Source organism: Larimichthys crocea, chromosome IX, assembly GCF_000972845.2.
Source record: "Larimichthys crocea isolate SSNF chromosome IX, L_crocea_2.0, whole genome shotgun sequence".
NCBI classification, from domain to species: domain Eukaryota; kingdom Metazoa; phylum Chordata; class Actinopteri; family Sciaenidae; genus Larimichthys; species Larimichthys crocea.
Window position 1 is genome coordinate 6,013,229 of NC_040019.1, and position 18,939 is coordinate 6,032,167.

General features: G+C 39.2%; 2 protein-coding genes across 4 annotated transcripts in view; both read right to left on the reverse strand.

Moving 5' to 3' along the window:
* sardh (sarcosine dehydrogenase) overlaps positions 1 to 3,941 on the reverse strand; it is a 35,388-nt gene extending 31,447 nt beyond the window's left edge. Inside the window, exons 1-5 of one of the 3 annotated variants that reach the window (XM_027282204.1) lie at positions 3,739 to 3,941; positions 1,972 to 2,159; positions 1,217 to 1,353; positions 951 to 1,043; positions 691 to 776 (exon numbers count right to left, since the gene is read on the reverse strand). In XM_027282204.1, coding sequence (XP_027138005.1) covers positions 691 to 776; positions 951 to 1,043; positions 1,217 to 1,353; positions 1,972 to 2,153 — 498 coding nt within the window. In that variant the 5' untranslated portion in view covers positions 2,154 to 2,159; positions 3,739 to 3,941. The other 2 variants (XM_027282202.1, XM_027282203.1) reach the window with 2 other exon arrangements.
* Positions 3,942 to 7,792: 3,851 nt separating this feature from the next.
* On the reverse strand, positions 7,793 to 18,188 carry cercam (cerebral endothelial cell adhesion molecule). The gene is made up of 12 exons (XM_010736870.3): positions 17,731 to 18,188; positions 16,425 to 16,535; positions 15,720 to 15,837; positions 15,396 to 15,530; positions 15,019 to 15,223; positions 14,806 to 14,925; positions 14,632 to 14,708; positions 14,054 to 14,160; positions 13,386 to 13,518; positions 12,889 to 13,016; positions 12,325 to 12,528; positions 7,793 to 9,643 (listed from the first exon to the last, which is right to left on the reverse strand). The coding sequence occupies exons 1-12, from the start codon at positions 17,931 to 17,933 to the stop codon at positions 9,409 to 9,411; spliced, it is 1,776 nt and encodes a 591-aa protein (XP_010735172.1). The 5' UTR covers positions 17,934 to 18,188; the 3' UTR covers positions 7,793 to 9,408.
* Between the last annotated feature and the right edge of the window lie 751 nt (positions 18,189 to 18,939).

Here is an 18,939-nt window from a genome sequence, read left to right on the forward strand (position 1 = left end):
CACTTTGTACTTGAGTGAAGACAATGAAATCTTGTCACAGACAAGTTCATACTGCTGTAAAAAATATAAATATTGCAGTACTTTCATCTGTGAGCCATGGGTACAATCACCGTTATCCTAATTTTCAATGGGTAGTGACTTAATAGACAATTCTTTTAAATGTAAGTGTTTGAGATTGCCACTTCAAAGAATTACTCTACAGGAGGAGTCTGTGGTGTATGCACACATTATGTTTCTACCAGGTATTGATCAATGTAACTGTCACAATAGGGGTCACTGGGTTTCATTGATAATATAATTATTTATGAGCCATTACTCACTGACAGATCCTTAACTGCACATAGTACATAGTACATAATGTAGCAGGTTAAACCTATAAAATCTGCCTTTACGTAGCCAGCTCAACATCTTCCTCTGCACCGAACAGCAAAATGTATCAGTTCCATCAATTTTGTGCAAAACTTGTTCCCACAGTTTGACACAGCTTGTTCAGATGTCAAATGAAAAACCCAGAAAACTGTGAAAAGTACCAGTTTCATACTTCATACTCCTACGAAGCACATCAGTTATAACTAGCCCAGCAGTAGACAAATATGGCGTCCCATAATAAGCCTTTAATTCTTTTATCTAGTAATGCAACAACATTTTCTTTACAAAGGCCCAAAAAAAAAAACAATCAATCATTCTTACCGACATGAGGCGCTTGTACTCGTCTAGTCTCTGCTTGTTGGAGGCAATGAAGAGTCCTCCATTTTGGATCCATCCCGTGTGGAGACCCGTCTCCTCTTCCCAAAAAAAAAAAAAAAATCAATCATTCTTACCGACATGAGGCGCTTGTACTCGTCTAGTCTCTATCATTCTTACCGACATGAGGCGCTTGTACTCGTCTAGTCTCTGCTTGTTGGAGGCAATGAAGAGTCCTCCATTTTGGATCCATCCCGTGTGGAGACCCGTCTCCTCTTCTAGGTCTTTGCTGATCACGTTCCTGGTGTGGGCCAAGAGCTCTACCTCAACATCACTTGGACGGAGCTGCCACAGCAGGCCTAGTAAACAGACATGCAGTGTGTAAACACACCCCAATTCAAGTGGGAGCACTTTATCTACAGATACCTTAACAAGACATGTTAGAAAGAAGATACTGTAGGTACATAAGGAAAGAGCAGGAGTAAGGTACATGCAGACTCCTCACACATGTCCATATTATTACTGTTGTTACCTGCAGTGTGCCAAGTGGTGCCAGCTGTCAGTCTGTCTCTCTCCAGAAGAACTGCGTTGGTAATCCCCATTTTAGCCAAGTGGTAGATGGTCTGACAGCCCAGACTGCCTCCTCCGATCACCACAACATCCGCTGACCTGAGGCAGGTGGTAGATTACTACAGTGAGCTGAGAACATGACTTTCAAAGTGAGAGGACTTATCAGGAATATGTTTATTTACTTTTCCTGCTGAGAATTTGATGATAAGGTTGATACCTCTCTCATATCTGTCTGCTAAATATAAAAGAAGTAGACCGCAGCCAAGTGCTTAGCTTAAACTGTAAACTGCACCTATAAAGTTCACAAATTAACAAGTATCTCATGTATTTAATCCACACAAAGTCAAACTAGCAGTTCCCTGAGATATACGAAACTGAGGTTTATTGATCTTCTCTTCAAATTCTCAATAGGACAATAAAACATTAAACAAAAATATTTACATTTATTATTACTGAGTTGATGACCAGTCGAGATATCTCAGGCCTTTCTTAGACCTGAGTGATCCACAGAGCATCTACTGTACAATCTGTTCATCACAATGTATTGCTCCACTGCAGAAACCCTAAACCTACCTCACTATTTGTATATTTAACATCCTAAATCATCTCATCATGATGTAAGAATTCAAAAAAAGGGCTGGTCTTAAATTGCAAAAACTAACAGAGGTCAACTTTTCACTTTCACACCACCACCATAATTACTAACTACTAACTAACCTAGGTAAAGGTTTAGTGGGTCCAGAGACCGATCCATCCTGTTTGAGCGTCTTTTCATAGGGAACGCTTTTTTCTTTGGTGTGCTCGGAGCTGTAGGACCGAGCGGTTGTCCGGCACAAGGGAGAGAGAGGAATCCGCACTGCCGACACCATCCGCTGAACTGCACTCCCAAGGAAGGCCATGGCCCCCTGTGGACAGACAGGAGGACAAAGGGTCAGACTGATGCAGCAGAAACATTTGTGGATTGTATTGTTCAGATTATCAAAGGTCTCAGAGTCAGAGAAGCTGAGGGATGGGGTTCACCGTGGACAGGTTACCAGTTCATCACAAGGCTGACACCATTCACACACTTAAGGAAACAATGTAAACTCCACACAGACTGCAAGGCGTTAGTGCTCAACGGTTAAACGCAAAGTTTGTGCTGAGTTTTGTCTGAGCAATTGTGCATCTGTGAAAAGTCAGGTAAAACAGGTGGCTGGAGATAATGTTAGCTCCAGCATGACTCCAGTTCCAGCCAGAAAACACCTGCTTTGATTAGTGTCCTAGATTTTCTACAACCAAAATTAGAAACATTTACATTTAGTCATTTTAGCTGAAGCTTTTATCCAAAGCGACTTACAAAAAAGGGAAACAATCAAGGTAGAAATAAAATTCCTCCATCGAGGTCAAGGTCCACAAAGTCGCATTATAAAACAAACAAAAGAAAAAGATTAAGCTGCAACTTTTACACGGTCAATGAATGACAGTATTGTTTCTTGAGGTTAAAAAAAAACAAAAACTGCTGGGTTTAATGCCTTTCTCAGACACATGGCTGATCTTAGCAGAGGGTCTGTTCCTGTGAACATAGACCATCATCAGTTCCAGTATAGCTGGTGTGTGACCTGTAACAAAATACAGCACAGCAGACAGGCTGACACTAATTAGATGTACAAATTAGAGCGATATATCATTCAGGCGATTTTAATCGACCAATCAAAAGGTATATTGGTATCAGTGTAGATGCTGTGTGATATGAAAACTTGTTCTTCTCTTTACAGAACAGAAAAAGCATGTGGTCATTTAGATACTGGGAAAAGATGGTCATTCCCAGTTTGTCAAATACTAAGACTAATACTAACAAATACTGCTTTTTCTAGTATGACTGCATTTAATTACTTGTTTTTTCATTCAATACTAATTAATTAATTAGAAATATTAACACTGGGCAATAAAGTTCAAGCTGTAAACTGTAAAATATCCTGCCTCCATTACAAATCTTCATCACGTGGACCATTGAAAATTATTGGCTGACATCAGTGCTAGTAGTAATCTGGGCATGAGCTCTGGTTCAAACCTGTCTGCACTTACTTAGAAACCGGCTCAGGGTGACACTTGCATGATCAGCTGAAAAACTGCGGACTTTATCCATCTGCACATCAAGTGTTCATTCATTCATTGCTGTGATCGGGGATTGTGCACTTTAAACTTTTTTTTTTTTTACTACAAAACAAACAATAACACACACACACACACACACACACACACACACACACACGTACACACACATCAGCGTGCATAACACTGCACAGTCTGCAGCCACTACACATCATGCCACGTCCCAAAATAACATTAAAAAAAGCAGCTGCAGACAGTAAACGTGGCATTAAGTCGACTTGTGATTTCTCTCTAACAGGGCGCTGAATGCAAATCAACGTGATCAAACCTGCAAGTTGAAGCACACACGGCAACACATGCATGACACACTCTGCTTTCCATACAAGCACTTACACTCGGTTTCCGTTTTTACACTGTCCGGAAATAGACTCGATGCAAAAAAAATATATATAAATATATGAAGAAAAATAAGTTTGCAGAACAGGAGTGACAAAAAAATGGCCGAATAGTCAAAGCACAGAGAGAGACAGCCGGAGTGAAGCTCGGGAGCTGCAGTCCAGTGACTGTAAAGTAACGTGTGATGCAGAGTGTGACTGCCCGCAGTTGTAGTTCCTGTCTTGATCCCTCCCTTACCCTCCCCCGCCCGTTTCTCCAGCATACTGTACACTCAGTGTTAGTGCCAACACAGAGTCAAATAAGGACAATGCAAATTAATAACACGTCAGGCAGAAACAGCACAGATCAAGCTCTTTTCAGCCGCTGGACTACTTTAACATTTTGACATGTCACAACAGGCAGCTCATGATAATGAGGAAACCTGCTATTCTGCATGCCACTGTTAACTGAACTGAGCTGTCCTTATTGTTATTTGCAAAACTGTCAATGCCATGGTCCCCCGATTAGCATTATCTTATGACAAATTAACAATAGGACATTGAAAAGTGCTTGTTCATGGTGGGAATTGTTGGATCCCTGTAAATATTATTATAAAAAAGTACGCTCTATATGGAAAGTGTTCTGAGATAATGCAGCCCCACAAAAGTGTGTGTACTTTTGTTTTTTTAAATGTAAATGTAAATGTACTTTATTTATACAGCCCTTTACAACAGTCCTTTCGGTGTACCAAAGTGCTTTACAGCAGATAATAAATAAAAAGAACAATAATAAAAAACAACATAATAAGATAAGATAAAAGTGTCATCATACTACTGGGTATTAAAAGCCATCCTAAATAAGTGGGGTTTTTAGCCTGGATTTAAAAAGGCCCGGGTCAGAAACAAGACCCATCTCGATGGGGAGCTTATTCCAGAGCCTGGTGGCGGCAACGGAAAAGGCTCTGTCACCCCAGTGTTTGTATTTTGACCTGGGCACTTCCAGCAAAAGTTGATCTTTAGACCTCAGAGCTCTACCAGGACTTTAGCAAGTCAAAATGTCTAATGTGCAACCAGACAACTAATCAAACTGTACAGAAATGAATAGGAACAAATGGTCCAATGATGGGAAAATACATTTAAATGTCAATAACACTGCATGCATTTATAGGGAACCAGCAAAAAGGTCAAATATACATGACCTATGGAGTTTAAAAATGCAGCAGAATGCTCCTTTCAGGGGTTACAAAGATCAGAGGTGAACACGACACAAGATGAGAATGTAAACTCTTTTTTTCTATTTAGATATATGAAGTGTGTGTGTGATGTTTGTGTCCGTGTCTGTGTGTTGGGGGATGTCAAGGCAGCAGCTGTTGTTGAAACTCCTCAAGGTCCAGAGACCAAACCAAGCAGAAGTAAAACATCAGCTCAATGTGTCCTCGATGGGACATCATGTATGAAGAGTTTGTATGTGTCTCTGTGGGTACACAGTGTGCAGGGTGAGGAGAGAAGACATTTTAAAACCCCCAAACACAACTCCCCAAGTAACTCAGCATTATGAAACCTTAGCCTTATGCAGCGTCTCTGCCTGCCAATATGATCTCATGAATCCCCACCTCCAAGCCAGCGACCAATAAGGCGCTGAGTTTAGGTTCCCTCCTGTCGTCTTATCTTATGAATGGCATGTGTGTGTGTGTGTGTGTTCTGGTGTATGTCTGAAACTGAGAAAACGGTCTACACACCCACCTTTGAACTTTGTTGTCTTCTTCAAACTGATTTCCTTTGGTTGAATAACAACTTCTGTTTGTGCATGCACACACACACCTTTATATGCATATACATATGCAAGCGTGTGTGTTATGGTAGTGTAAACAGTACATGCACATAGGTTGCGGTGTTTCACAAGGAAATAAGGTCATGTAAACCTGATAGATCACTGCATGTGCACACAGCTGTGACATGCAGCAGGCAGGAGTCAAAGTGGACTGGTATGATCCGGCACCTCCAGGATCTCTCCACCCTGCTCTTCTCTCCTCCTCTCTCAACTGAGGGTGTGGCTTAGCAGCAGAGGAGAGATAGGTGAAGTGAAGATAACATTACTCAAGATGACAACAACAACAAGTACAATAATATATATAATATAGTGAGTATATGGATGACTAACATGAGCTAGCCAGTAAAATACTACATTCCACTATGATGATTATATGTGACAAATAATAAGCTGAACTGAAACTGAATATAATAACTGAAATGGCGTTTATCAAACCGTTTTCAGTCAAGCTAGCCTTGCAGACTGATGAAATATGAAAAAGAAAATGACAAATGTTGCTGGGAAATAGTTCATTAAGCAATTGTGTTTTAATGTAATGCACACTGACCCCGGAAGACTTTTTTTTCTATAAGCTTACACTGTGAAATAGATACAGCGGCTACATGTTTCTGAGCATCATGACTCATCTCAATCTCAGAATTTGACCTATTTTGGTTCAAATAACATTTGGAAATCTAGAAGAGCTGCACAATTAAATCATTTGATCCTCATTCAAGTCAGCAGAGGACTAAGTTAGCGGCTCAGCTGGAAGAAGTCTCTGGTGCACTTTGTTTAATGCAGAAAGAAATGCAGAAGTATATGTGGAAAATACAGGTAATTTTATGCCTGAAAAATCTTTTTTTTTTTTTACTGAGCAGAGTTAACAGTTAATAGTTATTGTACAATATATAGCAATAACATTTAGAGCATGCCACTAATGGATTTGCTTTTGAATGGATTCAGTATTTAGACGCCTGCGTTTTTACAATATCTAAAACTATTTTGAAAATTGTCAATATCTCTGTCAATTCGACTGAGATATTGACAATGTTACGTGTGTAGTAAGATAAGGATTATACAGATTGTTATTGTCATCATTTTGCCAAACAACAAATGTGGGCTCATTATTTTTACTCATATTTCCATGATATAACATCTCCTACTTTGAAAAACTACAACACATGCAGCAAGCTGAACTTCTTCTCTGTTATCAGAGACTTCTTGATAATGTCTAACAAGCAGCTTTTGTGTCTGTATCTCTAATCATAATAAGTCAATATATGAGCCAGGTTTGTACACCGTCAGGGGAGTGACCGATTAGTAACAAGAAGAGTTACTGACCCTTAGTGGTAAAGTGGTATACAGCTTTAATTTTGGCCTTCACCTCCTCCTCAGAGAGGGGAACTACTTGTGAATTGAATAATATGAGACATTTATAAAAATATAATACTGAAACAAAGAACTAAAGGCTAAGACTGATTTTATTTTAATATATATATATTTTAATGTTGACAAATCTTATAAAAAGACCAAAACTAACAAAGTCTTATCATCTCTCACCAATGTCTTATTTCCCCATCCTGTCTGTGGAACTCACACCAAGCTCATTGGTTACTACTGATTAATTTTTAAATTATTAATCATCATAAATACTTCATTTTTTAATTAATTTACTATGGGCCAGAATTAGAATTGGCAGTGATATGTTAAGGAAAATCTAAATCTAAAACAGCTGGCAACTGTAAAACATTTTTATCAAATGTTATGCCAACAGACGGAAATGCATTTGTTGGGGATTATTTTCAGCAACTTGTTTGGGGCAGTGAGATGGTGTATGTGGAACTGAATAAAAATAAAAGGAACTTGTCACCCAGTGCAACCATGTGGCTCATCGATGTGCCCTCAATGTTAATGGTTACGGTTCTACCCTTCCAGGGTTTGAATACGTTGTTTTGTTTCCATTTGGGTACATTTTTAGAGTCAACAAAGTTTACAGGCAGAACAAGTTCTAGTCACAAATGTGGAAATGTATAACTGTGTTACCAAAGAGTTGAATCCAAGCCCCCTCTTGTGGTGAATTACAGTTACAACATGGTGGGTTAATTACAAGTACAACATCTTAATAGTAAATAGTTAATACTCTTCTGTCCATAGAAAGTTTAACCACATTCATTAACTTTTTTTATTAACATTTGAAAAGTTTGCTATACAGTTGTCCTAACATCCGGTTTTGAAGCATACAAATTACTCAAAAACACACACAGGCGTTTGGCAGAAACCCCATTGCATTTTGATTGCTTGTTTTACATCATGTTGTGCATCAACCGCATTAAAAAAAAGACATGACAAATAAATTAAGACATATAAAGGAAAAGAAAAACTCAAAACAGATAGAAAATGAATACATGAACTCAGACCCTCATAAATGCTTATGAAAACAGACTTAATGCAATATAGGTTTTGTGTAACTTGATGACTGTCATTTAAATCATCTGATCATCATCAGTTACTTGCATTGCAACCTTGTGCAAAGTGTCAAAACATTATTACATTTTTTATCACAAGATGTAGCACAGGGAAGTAGTCTGCAAAAAGTGAACATACGCTTGATGTCAGGTGGATCGTAGTCACACTCTTAGATGTACAAATGGAGTTCACATCTCAACATGCTGCAGTGATTTTATACAGCTGTTTGAACACTACCAAAATGACTTGCTTATTTTAAAAAAACAAAGTGTCACCACATGTGATATAGTAAGAGAAAATGTGTCCACTACCATGTCAGAGTAAAAGTGTATGTACTGTCAATTCAAATATTAACGTCATGGAAAAGGCATGAAACATCTTTTAAAGTTTTGATCATGTTAATGTTTAAGATACTGAAGATCTAAAGAATGAAGGATTATGTCATTTAAAAGATACTTCCAAAAACATAACATTAAGAAGGCCACAGTGGAAACATTACACAGTGGAATATTAGACAAAATCTGACCTTGAAACTCAAAATCTGGCTAAATGTAGAAACATTAAAACACAGCCATAGAATAGAAAGCAGTCTAATAAGAAATGTTATTTCATATTATTAAAAAAAAAACATTTTAAAGAAACTTAATTTATTCAAGCATTCAATGTGCTAACAAAATACTTCCTGAATACAATCTGGTACCGTTGAAACAGTCTTATACTGTCCTTAGAAACCATGAGGTACATCAGCTTTAAAGTCAAGGGAAATATGAATTAGGGTCAGTCTAGCTTTCTGTTAAATACAACTGTATCTCTTAAAAGTACCAACTGAGAAATGAACAGATATACCAACAGAGAAAAAAAGAAAAGAAATGAAAGCAGTTGTCCAGACTTGCCAGGAGTTGTGAACAGTGCAGCTACTGGAGCCTCAGTCAGTCCTTATAAAAAATAAAAGTCCTTGTAAAGCCGCCTCGCCGGTTTCCTTTTAAAAGCCATATAATTAGCATCATAGCAATGGAAATCATCACAAACACACATTCAAACACAAATGATTTTAACATCAGCCATAAAAAAACTGTATAAACTTTCATAATCAGAAAAAAAGTCTGAATAAAGTAAAAAAGAAAAACTTAGTATTTTCTTTTAAGGATTGTCTTTTGTGCATCTGTACAAGTATTAAAACATCTCTTGTTTTACATATCTTTACAAACTGCCTCAATTAACACTGTCCCTTAATCATCTTGTGCCATGCACTTACTAACATGCTCTAAAAAAGTCCAGTTTAAATGACACTGAGCATGTCAGTGGTGTGACACAGCGGACTGAAATAAAGTCTGAGAACACTTTCCTTCTCAGCATCTGTCTCTCTGACCTCGTGGCCTTTTGACCCGCAGGTTCACCACGGCTACGTCCCCACTAAAGTTCATCCCTGTAAGCAGCTGACAGCATGTCGGGTGACGGCGCAGCCCCCTTCAGGGTCTTGTGGGAACCTCTCCAATCGGTGCGTACAGAGTCGTCGTCCCACAGAGTGGACGTCTCTGTGTCGCTCACCCACTGGGGATCACCGGCGTAGTGACATGGTTGAACCAGAAGGGGGTGTGTACTGAAGGCTTGTAAGTTCCTGTTGGGGAAATGGGACTTGTAGTCCTCACTGCAGAGAGAGCAGAGATAAACATTATAGATTTGAATTGATTAATTTAAGACTTAAATACATTTTTTAACATAAAAAAATATAACCTCACCGTCTGAAAAAATGCATTACAGATGAAATATTAGTGCAATCTTTCATACAATTTAGTATGAAATATTTTGTGATTTATTCGGCCTACACTGATTTGACAAAGGACGAAGACAGAGGTTGATTTTCAAACACAGTTCAGTTACTCTTAGCATGAAGGGCAACAGCAGGACCAATGTGTGGTGTGCGGTCGTTGGGCATTCTTTGCGGACTAGTCAAGCATATCAAATTAGAATCACAGAGGTAAGAGAGAAAGAGAGAGCGAGAACAGAGAAAGTGGGTTGGCTAGGAGCCAGTTTTCCACACATGATGGAGCACACAGACACTGCCAAGCCTTCTGGTTTGCAGACCCTTCAGCCCAAGGTGCATTTCATCTCTTACAGTCGGCCCCTTATATGTGCCTCAGTTACTCTGCTAGACCACAACAGTGGGATGATGAGAAAATATATCTGGTCAGGGCTAAGGAGAAGGATATTAGTGAGGTAATTTGTATTTAAAAAATGACTGTACTGTATATCACAATGTCCACCACCAAAACAGCAACTAACATCCACAAATGACATAAGTACCATCTTTATGGGATAAAGGAGGAATTAGTGTGGGAAGAGATGAAAGAGCATTTTAGGGCTGGTGGGACCACACGTGAAGCCAACGTGAATAAAAGAAAATAAACAAGTATACAGTCATACTGTATTAGCAGCAACAACAATTCTAACCAGCTAATGTTTGCACAGCGTGTGGGAATGACATTAGTTTTGCAAATATAAAATGGGATGATGGAAAGTATTGGATACATTTAAATTGATCATCGCTGAATGTTCACCAAGTTGTTAAAATTCATCCCGAGGGCAACATGAATGTCAGTACCAAAGTTTATGGTAATTGATCCAACAGTTGGCAAAGAGATTTTGCCAAAAAAAATAAAATAAAAAAAGAAGAAGAAAAAGAAATGTGAACTTTGTGGTAGCACTAGAGGAAAGATTAGGTGGTCACCAGGCACTGACTGTTCATACAAAATTTTATGGCAATCCATGCAGTAGTTGCTGAAATATTTCAGTCTGGATCAAATTGGTGGACTGACTGTCAGACTGGCCAACATTCCCATCCCTCAAGACATAGCAATAGCATGACATAAAAGACATTTTAATGTGACAAAAATTCTGCAATAGTCTGCCGCAAACACACATCTGAATCCTCTCTGGCTTAAAGTCTATCTGGCAACCACAATGCACCTAAAAAAAAAAGAAGAAAAAGATGCTGCCATAAACCTGCACATCATAAAAAAGAATGAATGTTCAGAAAAGATTACAGACCGACTTTGAAAAAAAATGTGGTGTTACAATCCAACCTGAGAAGCACTACATATAAAAAACTGACAAAAATAGAGATTATGGCCTAAATTGACCTTTTTTTAAAAAAAGGAAACCATAAAAGTAATCCACAGACTTCACTATAAGTCTTTAATGTGCAAATGCCACAAAAAGACTGGGCTATATATCTATATGTATAGTGTCTATACATGTCTGGGCAACTTTAGGGAAGAATGTTTTGAGCAATTATGAGATCAGCTTTAGCTTTATAGGCTTGGCAGCAGAGGGAGGTTGTGAGTGTTGACAGAGTTTTTTGCATGGCAAAGTCACAGAATGTGAAAATAAGGCAATCGCACATGAGAGGGAGTGCAGCTGTGCTGAATATTAGCAGGGCTGTGATTCACTTGTAGGCACGAGGCTGGATTCTGTATGTATCTATCTGCATTCTTCCAATTGACAGTCACTTTGGTGGACATGCAGATAAAATTAATATAAATGACAAGGTAAGTGCGCTCTCTTCAGCACCAAACAGGATGCAGGAAACCAAGTAGTATTGATCAACCAAGCAGCACTTATTACTAAAATAGTGAAGCTAACCAAAGGAGGTTCGTAGCAAGTTCTTGAGTTGTTAGGCGACAAAATCCACTTTGTACAGAAATACAGTTTATCTTCCTGGATTATATTGATGCCAAATTGACAAGAAGACAGTCAACATATAATGTCCTTTATCTTGTGTTTTAAAGTTATGCTTTCACGGACAATTAAGAAATAGTTAATATGTCATATTTCTTACTGTAATGCTTTCGCTAGACAGTGCAGGTTGTTTAGTTGAATTCAAACTGCTAATATGTATATATTTTATGTTTTGTCACCCCTACAGAAACACTATGTAATTGCTAAAGTATGATCAAGTTGCCTGAGGTTGACTACTGTCAGTTATTGCTTGTGTATTGATAAGTGATCAGCTGTTTGTATTCGGTGTCTAATGCTAGTCTGCAGTAACTAGTTGTAGTAGTGTATTTTTAAAAGGAACACACACAAGTTTGTGATACCATCTAAGATAGATGGCGACCACAAAATTATTGTTATTAGAACACCTGTTAAGTGGGGTGATACATGTCCGCTATATTAGCATTCATGCAATGCCTCTTGTCCAATCAAATAACTCGGTTGAAACTAACTGTTGTATAATGATTGATAAGAAACAACTATACAACTTGTATGAAGTAGGTAAGTATGAGATGTGCATGCGTTAGTAAGTGGATTCAGCGTGGCCATACATACTTTGGATGTTTGTCATACATGATGGGAAGAAATTCATCGACAGGCAACATCTTGGAAAGCGGCTCGGCGTTGAGCAGTTTTTGGGCTCCCTGCAGGGAGATGGCGTAGGACAGAGTCCAATACGAGTAGTCGGCCGTCACCAAGTTGCGGACGTTCTCCACAGGTTCCTCCTTTCCAGGATTCACCTTCTTCCTGCCGAGGTATCTTTAGAAACATGAAACCACATTAATATATTTTTTTTGCACCATTTGTTCTGCATGTGTGCCTTAAAATCTTCAGATGGCAACCACAGTCCACAAAGAATGAAGCTTGTACACTTCCCATCCTCCTGCTGCTGAATACTTTCAAAATGCTGTCATTGTCTATCTTTAGTTTTCTTTAATCAGTAACAGTATGATTTCAATTAAAAACATTTGTTCATTCCTGGATGTGGATTTTTCCTTCTGACCCCAACACACATAACACAACATACTATATACTGACTTACACTGACTTAACCAATCTCTGCCTTACCCCTAACCCTTAAAACAACAACCACATGAATAAAAAACGTGTCCATCTTACATGATGTCCCAGTCCAGCTCCACCTGCTCCACTTCCTCCATCAGTCTGAGGACTCGTCGTTTGAAGTTGGCCTGGAAACGAACGTCGTCCTCAAAGACCAGTGCTTTATCCATCTGCATGTCCACCATCTGGGGAAAAGAGAGAGAGAAAAACATTTGGTTGAGAGAATGGGAGATGGGAAAAGAGGTGGTTACTACATACAGAGAAAAAAAACTTTCAAGAATTTGTTATTAGAAACTAAAGTGACTGATGAGAAAAACATGGGACACTGGTGCTCTGAATTTCAGTCTGAAAAAGTGAAATTAGTACTAGACCTCTAACCTATCAAACAATCAAACATTTTAAAAAGGATTTGGTTAGTTTTGTATTTGATTCTCTGTCAATGTCTGTTAGCTGTGCTGAATAAATAGTCATTTTTTGTAAGGATTAAATAAATATTATATACATAAATATGTGTGTGTGTGTGTGTGTGTGTGTGTGTGTGTGTGTCTTCTCACCTCCTTCCAGATGAAGAAGTGGCTGAGGAAACAGCCCACTTCTCCTTTGGTCAGGGTTCGTCCAGAGAACGGGTCATAGTAGCCTGGCAGGAGGTCGACTCCCAGGATCTTAATGTCACTGCTGTTCAATGCACTGCATACACACACACACACGTCATATATTTCCATATTTATACAGACAACAGTTTTAAGTGTTGACGTCACACAGATGTCTCTCAGATTACAAAAGAAAGAAACATGCTCTGTCATATACAACACCGATGAATAACTACAGTAACTCAACCACTCTCTGGTTGTGCACATGCACAATATATATACGGCACTCTAAAAAGAGATTATTTCAGTCAGAAACGTCTCAAAACGTGATTGTACATGAACTCTGAGCTGAATGAACAAATGGTTAGAGCAGAGAAGGGAGGAGAGAAAGAGGCAAGATGAAGGAAGAACAAAAAAGTTGAGGAACAAATAAATTGTAAGTCGCTTTGGATAAAAGCGTCTGCTAAATGCAATGTAATGTAATGTAATGTAATGTAATGTAACCTCAGATTCAGGAGGACACCATGCGTTGAGTTTTTCTCTTTCCTCATAGAAACACTCAAAACACACTTTCCATCTCAGCCAGTTGGATTCTCTCACTATGTTGAGTCATTCCCTAAGAGCGTACTTACTTTCCATCCACGGCATCCACCACCTTGACGTCAATCTCCAGCTCATTCAGAGAGAACAACATCCGGTCTCTACGGTCAGAACGCCGCCGCAGATTAATCAGGTATATCTGAGCAGAGGAGGAGAAATGGTTATTAAACCGCATGTCATAGGCGAAATGTATATGTATGTATGTATATCTTCTGTTAACGAGTCGATATACTGTGCTCTCTTAGACTTCATTCCTTCAGAAAACACTTTTCTGCAGTAATTCAGTCCGAATGATGATAACAGCCTTAAAAGTTGATTCCCTTCCTGCTTTCATTATTTCACAGCCCTTTGTGTGAGTTTAAACATGAAATGGAAAGCAGATGTCAAGACAGGCAAAATTATAAACAGACATAACACCAAGATTATGATTAATACCATTCAAGAAACATGGAAAACGTGTAACAAAAGACAGTTTAACTCTTTTTGAGATGATTGGGTATGATGTTTTATTCACAGACATGTTGGTATACAGCATATTAATATAACAGAACTGACTGTAGCTAAAGAGAGAGCTACATCTCACCAATCACCAATGGGGTGTGTCTCTTACCTCATCAAAGCCCATGAGGTCTCTCTGTTTGGGGAACATATGGACGTAGCGTGAAGGGTGCATTGGAGGACCGTCAACTGTTTGACAAAAAGAGAACACAAGTCAGAAGGCTGGATCAACACAACATGATAAATGCTGTTGTCGTTATGTAATAGTCAGTGTGTCTGTTCTCACTCATGGACTCAAGTTGGACATGGACAAAGTTGAGGCGATCGTCTTCCAAGGTGTGGTGAGGTTTGGCTGGGATGTTCAGGTAGCCGTAGCGCTGCTTGTTACACAGGTAACTCTGCACCTCTGAGGAGCATCAACGATGAATCAATCAGTAAATACATAAATGAGACTTCTCTATCTATCTAAAAACATAACCAAAAGCAAGCGATAACAAACCTGCAGCCCGGCAGGAGAAAGCGAACACGATGATGTCGTCGTAGGGCCACGAGTAATCCTCGTGAGGAGGGTAGAAGGCCAGTTTCTTCATGCCTTCCTTCCGTAAATCCAGCAGCATGGTGGAGTGGACCATGGGCACGGGGAAGCAGCCCGTTCTGTGTCTGTGACGGGTGGGGAAATACTCTGCTGTTCGACGATAATATCCCTGAGAGAGAGATTAGGATGCACACGTCACTTTTCTGCCACCAGGAGCCAGATTTATACAACTCGGAGATTACATTTATTTTAAAACAAATGTTTACAGGTAGATGTTTGTGAAAGTAATACATAATCTTGACATAAAGAGGCTACTCCTTAACAAAGTTTTTCACACTCACCTGTGGAGTGATACCACACCAGTAGTTGGAGTACGCTCCCTGGGAATCTAACATGGGAGCGATGACGGACTTGTTCTCTGCTATCATTAGATTGAGGGTGTCTGGGTTGGTGAGGATATTGTCTGTGTCAGCATACTGAAACAGAGACACAGAGGAGACAAAGGAAAGAGAGAAAAACATGGGAGTGACTGTGGGCGTCATGCCTCTGAAACAATTAACGCCAAACCTTTTATTACAACAGCAGCGAAGAGGGAACAAATCAAGAGAATTGGACCCGATATGAATCTCGCACTGCTGTCATGGGAATATTCTTTAATCATGTACCAGGATGTAATCGGCCCAGCGTTTCCTGGCAAAGTTGAGGGCTGCCTGCTTCAGCTTCATCACGTACTCGTATCTACTGTTGGGCCAGTGCTTTGGACCCAACTCTCCTGCATAGGACCTAAGACAGAGAGAAACAACGGAGACGTTACAATACATTGTTGTACTGATTCAACTATACTTTTCTTATCAACTCTCAAAGAAAGAAGAAAAATCGGGCGGGGGATAAATTTATTCGGTTGGTTGATTCTCTACATAGTTGGCACTACATATGCCTATAAACAGCTTAAAATACAGCTGACAGCTGACAGCTTAGAAAGTTTAGAGACTGTAAGCAGATTAGCAGGGTTCAGCCAGACTGTATAATTGACACACACAAACAATTTTCACTAATGGCCTCTTCAGCTCAGACAGATGTCCACACGTATGGACAAGCAGAGGCGTGCTGCATCATTCCTTATTATGCAAAGTGAAAATGAATGTTATCTGTAGGCAACACAGTGGCTGCACCATGACTAATATGTGAACTACAGCCTATTAAAGCGTGTTAATAAACTTTCACAAGGGACAGCACGAGCGAGATTGATTGTGATCCTGATGAAATTAAAGGAAAAAGGGTGCTCACTCCTTTTTTTTTCTCTGTCGTATTAATACGTCTATTAAAGTATCCTTCATAAGACCAGGTCAATCAAATCTATTCGGACTCACGTGGGCTTGTCCATCGGTCTCCACTCGACGTAATGGTAAAATTTCTGCATGACAGTCAGCCACTCTTTCAGTATGGCTGTGGTGTTGTCTGAGTTGTGATCCGTGGCCGCCCTGAGGAGCAGAGAGAAAGCAGATTGTAAAAACAAATGACCTGAGTGAAGATACTGATAGATTTCGAAACGTCGGTTTAATGGAGGGAAAATGACATACAAATAATTACTAGTCTCATCTTTGTGACTGAGTAGCATTTTTATGATGTTATTGCATATGAAATATGCTCCAGATTTATGTTCCCTAATTTTCTGAGCGTTCCTTTAAAAAAATCATGACCACTTTGAAGAGCATCGCTAAACTGAGTGGAGTGTTTTTTCAATTAGGATGGTTCTATCATAACACCTATTTGTAACTGTGCGTAATGTTCAAAAGTATGGCTTTTATTTAAATGTATCAGAGCTGGAATATCAACTCAAGCTCATTTTTACTAGGCGAAAAGGGGATACATATACACTCTGAATTAATATAAATTTGTCTTGTCTTAAAGATCATTTATACAGTGTTAATTCTCTCTGTAACATCACTGAGTGTCATTGGCCATTTGGGGGCAAAATATGTATATATTAACAAAACCTCTCTATAGCAATATTGGATATTTATATGATTTTGAATAAATGAAATGAAGCGTTTGGATTTGCTTTCTAGATCCTCATCTAGTTATTTCATCCCTTAACAATTTCTCTGTGCATTTTTAGCACTTTATCATGATATTGTGATAAAAAAAAATCTGACATACACTTACTGTGAACACAGCCTCTACAAAATAAAACACACTAGCTCAATGATAATCATCACAGCTTTATTTTGTGCTGCAAAAAAAATCCCTCATCCTTCTTAGATCAAGTTTCATCTAATCAGACTTATTTTTCAAGCAGAGCAGATCTTGAGTGAGATCAGAGGCACATAGTGTTAAAGCGTTGGATGACAGTTCATTATGTGGGTTTTAATCATTGATGTTAGTCATTTTTTATATCAAAATCATTGCTGAGAAGGTGTTTCGGTTAGAAGAAACTCTGCTGAAGATAAAATGTCATGCAATCCACAGTAGGAAATGGATGTGGCGGAGTGAAAGGCAGCTTGTGCTGTGAAAGGCACAGGGGGGAACAGGGGAGGGGGCAGGACGCTGCTGCTTTCACAAACTAATTTAAATGCCATTGACCTTTTGAACGGCTGCAATAGTCGGATAAAAAAAAAAAAAAAAAGGAGCAGAGCTCTTAACAAACAGGCCGCCAGTGCATGCAGGAAAACCCACCACACAGAGATGCGATCTTTGGGATAGTTGAGTCTCTCCAGAGCTCCGAGGTAGTACGGCAAGGAATGAGCAGTGTTCCTGGCTATGATAGCGATAACCACCGTAGGAGGCTGCATTTTCGACTCCTCTGGGTACTTTTCCTCCGAAAAATAACACTCAGCCTGAAAAACAAAAGCCCCTAAAAGTAAAAAGTGAAGTAACATGGTGGAAGCAGAAGAAGCCACGGTTCTCCCGCACAGCACGTAGCCGCTTGGACGCGTCAGCAGTACAAGGGGAAAAAAAGGGCTTTCCCAAATTTTTTAACTCCCCCTTCTTCTTCTTCTTCCTCCCTACTTATCGTACAAGCTGGCTCGTTTCTTCCATGAACAAATCCAAATCCAGTCACGAGAGAAGCTTCCGCTTTTTAGGCCCGTGGCACAAGACGTCTGACAACGTTCTCCACATATGAAGGCGTGATTTGGACTTGTGCGTAAAACTCTGGAGACAGTGGTGACATAGTGGGGAAGCTATGTTTAAGCGTTTAACATCCAGTCAGAAAAAAAAAAACACCTCTAAATGTCTGTTTGTGATTAGTACTTACAGGTTAAATCATATACAAAGACGTACATTTACATTTCCAAGTGATAATTCACCTTTTCATGTAGCTCTTTATTTTTGTGCGTAATTTGTAAGTCGACGCATCGGTGTTTACATTCCTGTTCAGATTCATGTTACGAAATAGAAGCATAGCGCTTTGGTGTTGTATAACATGTTAAAATATGAACATGACATCAATACATGTAAGTCTCTCTGGTTTGACAGCAGTTTCAAACCTCCTCCAGCAGAGGGAGGTTTTGATCCAAGAGAATGCCCATTACTCAAGCTGTGTCTGTCTGAGCCCTTGATCTCTCTTGTACTTGAAGAGAGTATTGTCAAGTTACTTCAAACTTCTTCTCCTGTTCATTTAAAAGGGATATGTTGTACTTTTTACTTATACATATGTCTCCATGACTCCAAACATAACCATTAAGGAATAAAGGTCCCTTTCTGTCTGCCTGCAATTGTATTTTTTTCACATTGTGGTACTGCTATTTTCATTAAAGTTCAAATATTTATGGATTTCTTCAATCACTTGCTTTATCACATTTTCTGTTTATGACTTGCTGCGTGAAAAGACTGAGTCTCGAAGAAACAACACATAGGTTTGTTTTTTGTATCTGTTGCTAGGAA